The sequence below is a fragment of the Dichomitus squalens genome (genome assembly GCF_000275845.1).
Source record: "Dichomitus squalens LYAD-421 SS1 unplaced genomic scaffold DICSQscaffold_360, whole genome shotgun sequence".
NCBI classification, from domain to species: domain Eukaryota; kingdom Fungi; phylum Basidiomycota; class Agaricomycetes; order Polyporales; family Polyporaceae; genus Dichomitus; species Dichomitus squalens.
The window spans coordinates 1,192-2,428 of record NW_006767242.1 but is presented as its reverse complement, the minus strand read 5'-3'; the positions used below and the strand labels follow the sequence as shown (position 1 = coordinate 2,428).

Sequence of the window (1,237 nt, the reverse complement as noted above, 5' to 3'; positions counted from 1 at the left end):
CGTCCCGAGACCTCCAAGGAGTTCGCTGCTCGCATCAAGCGTGTCGTTCTCCACCCTCCTAGTGCACAACGACAGGAGGGCGCGGGTACACAGCAAGCTACCCCCAACATTCCCAGCACTCAAGGGGCTGTCAAGCCCACCGAGGCTGAACCAGCTAGCGGACCTTCTCCGCCTATGACCGAGCCCAGTACCCCAGCAGAGCATCCTGAACGTTCCGAAGCCCAGCTCCTGGACCACATAGCAAGCTCTCGGGATGGTATCCACCTGGAGGGCGCGCTGCGAGGCAGGTACTCAGAAGACGCGTTTTTCGCGCCGGTTGTCAAGAACCCGCACCAGTACAAGAATTTTCGTATTTCTGACGGCCTAGTCTTCCTCAGGGAGCGAGGACGTGAGCTTCTGTGTGTCCCACACATCATAGTCAACGGGCGCAGTGCTAGGGAGATTGTTATCTCTCATGCCCATTCTTTGTTAGCGCACCTGGGACCTCGAAAGACAGCTGATCTTCTACGTGACCACGTCTGGTGGAAAACCCTTCTCCCTGACGTGCAGTCGTACTGTGACTCATGTAAGACTTGTAAACGCAGTAAGCCAGCTAACCAGAAGCCGTATGGCCTCCTCAACCCGTTACCAGTTCCAGCAGTGCCTTGGGAAGCGATCGGAATGGATTTTGTGGGACCCCTTCCTGAATCTAAGGACAGAGATAGTACCTACGACTCGATCACCACCGTGATCGATCTCTTGACAGGAATGGTGCATCTGATTCCCTCTAAGACGACTTATCGCGCACGAGATGTTGCTGAGCTTGTCTTCTCGGAAGTCTATAAGTTACATGGGTTACCCAAGGCTATTGTCAGCGATCGCGACGTTTTGTTCACCAGTACCTTCTGGTCACACCTGCACAAGCTTATTGGCGTGGAATTGCGGATGTCTAGTGCTTATCACCCAGAGTCCGACGGTTCCACGGAGCGTGCAAACCGCACTGTATCCCAGATGCTAAGGCAATGTATCAAACCCGACCAAAGGGACTGGGTAGCTCGGTTGCCGGGCATCGAGTTCGCCATTAACATGGCGCGATCGGACGCCACCGGTTTCGCCCCATTCTTCCTCAACACTGGCCGTATGCCCCGCCCTATGATTTGGGATCGCCCAGCCAAGGACGAGTACCCTGGGGTACGTATCTACGCACAAAAAGTCAAATCAGCCATCATGGCGGCGCATGACAGTGTGATCGCGGCCA

The 1,237-nt window shown here is 55.1% G+C and overlaps 1 protein-coding gene across 1 annotated transcript; it reads left to right on the top strand.

The window, feature by feature from the left end:
• Positions 1–36: 36 nt before the first annotated feature.
• Positions 37–531, top strand: DICSQDRAFT_13849 (uncharacterized protein; the record flags this gene model as incomplete). Its single annotated transcript, XM_007371841.1, has 1 exon — positions 37–531. A coding segment is annotated over one exon (495 nt), but the record flags the coding sequence as incomplete, so codon positions are not given.
• Positions 532–1,237: the final 706 nt, after the last annotated feature.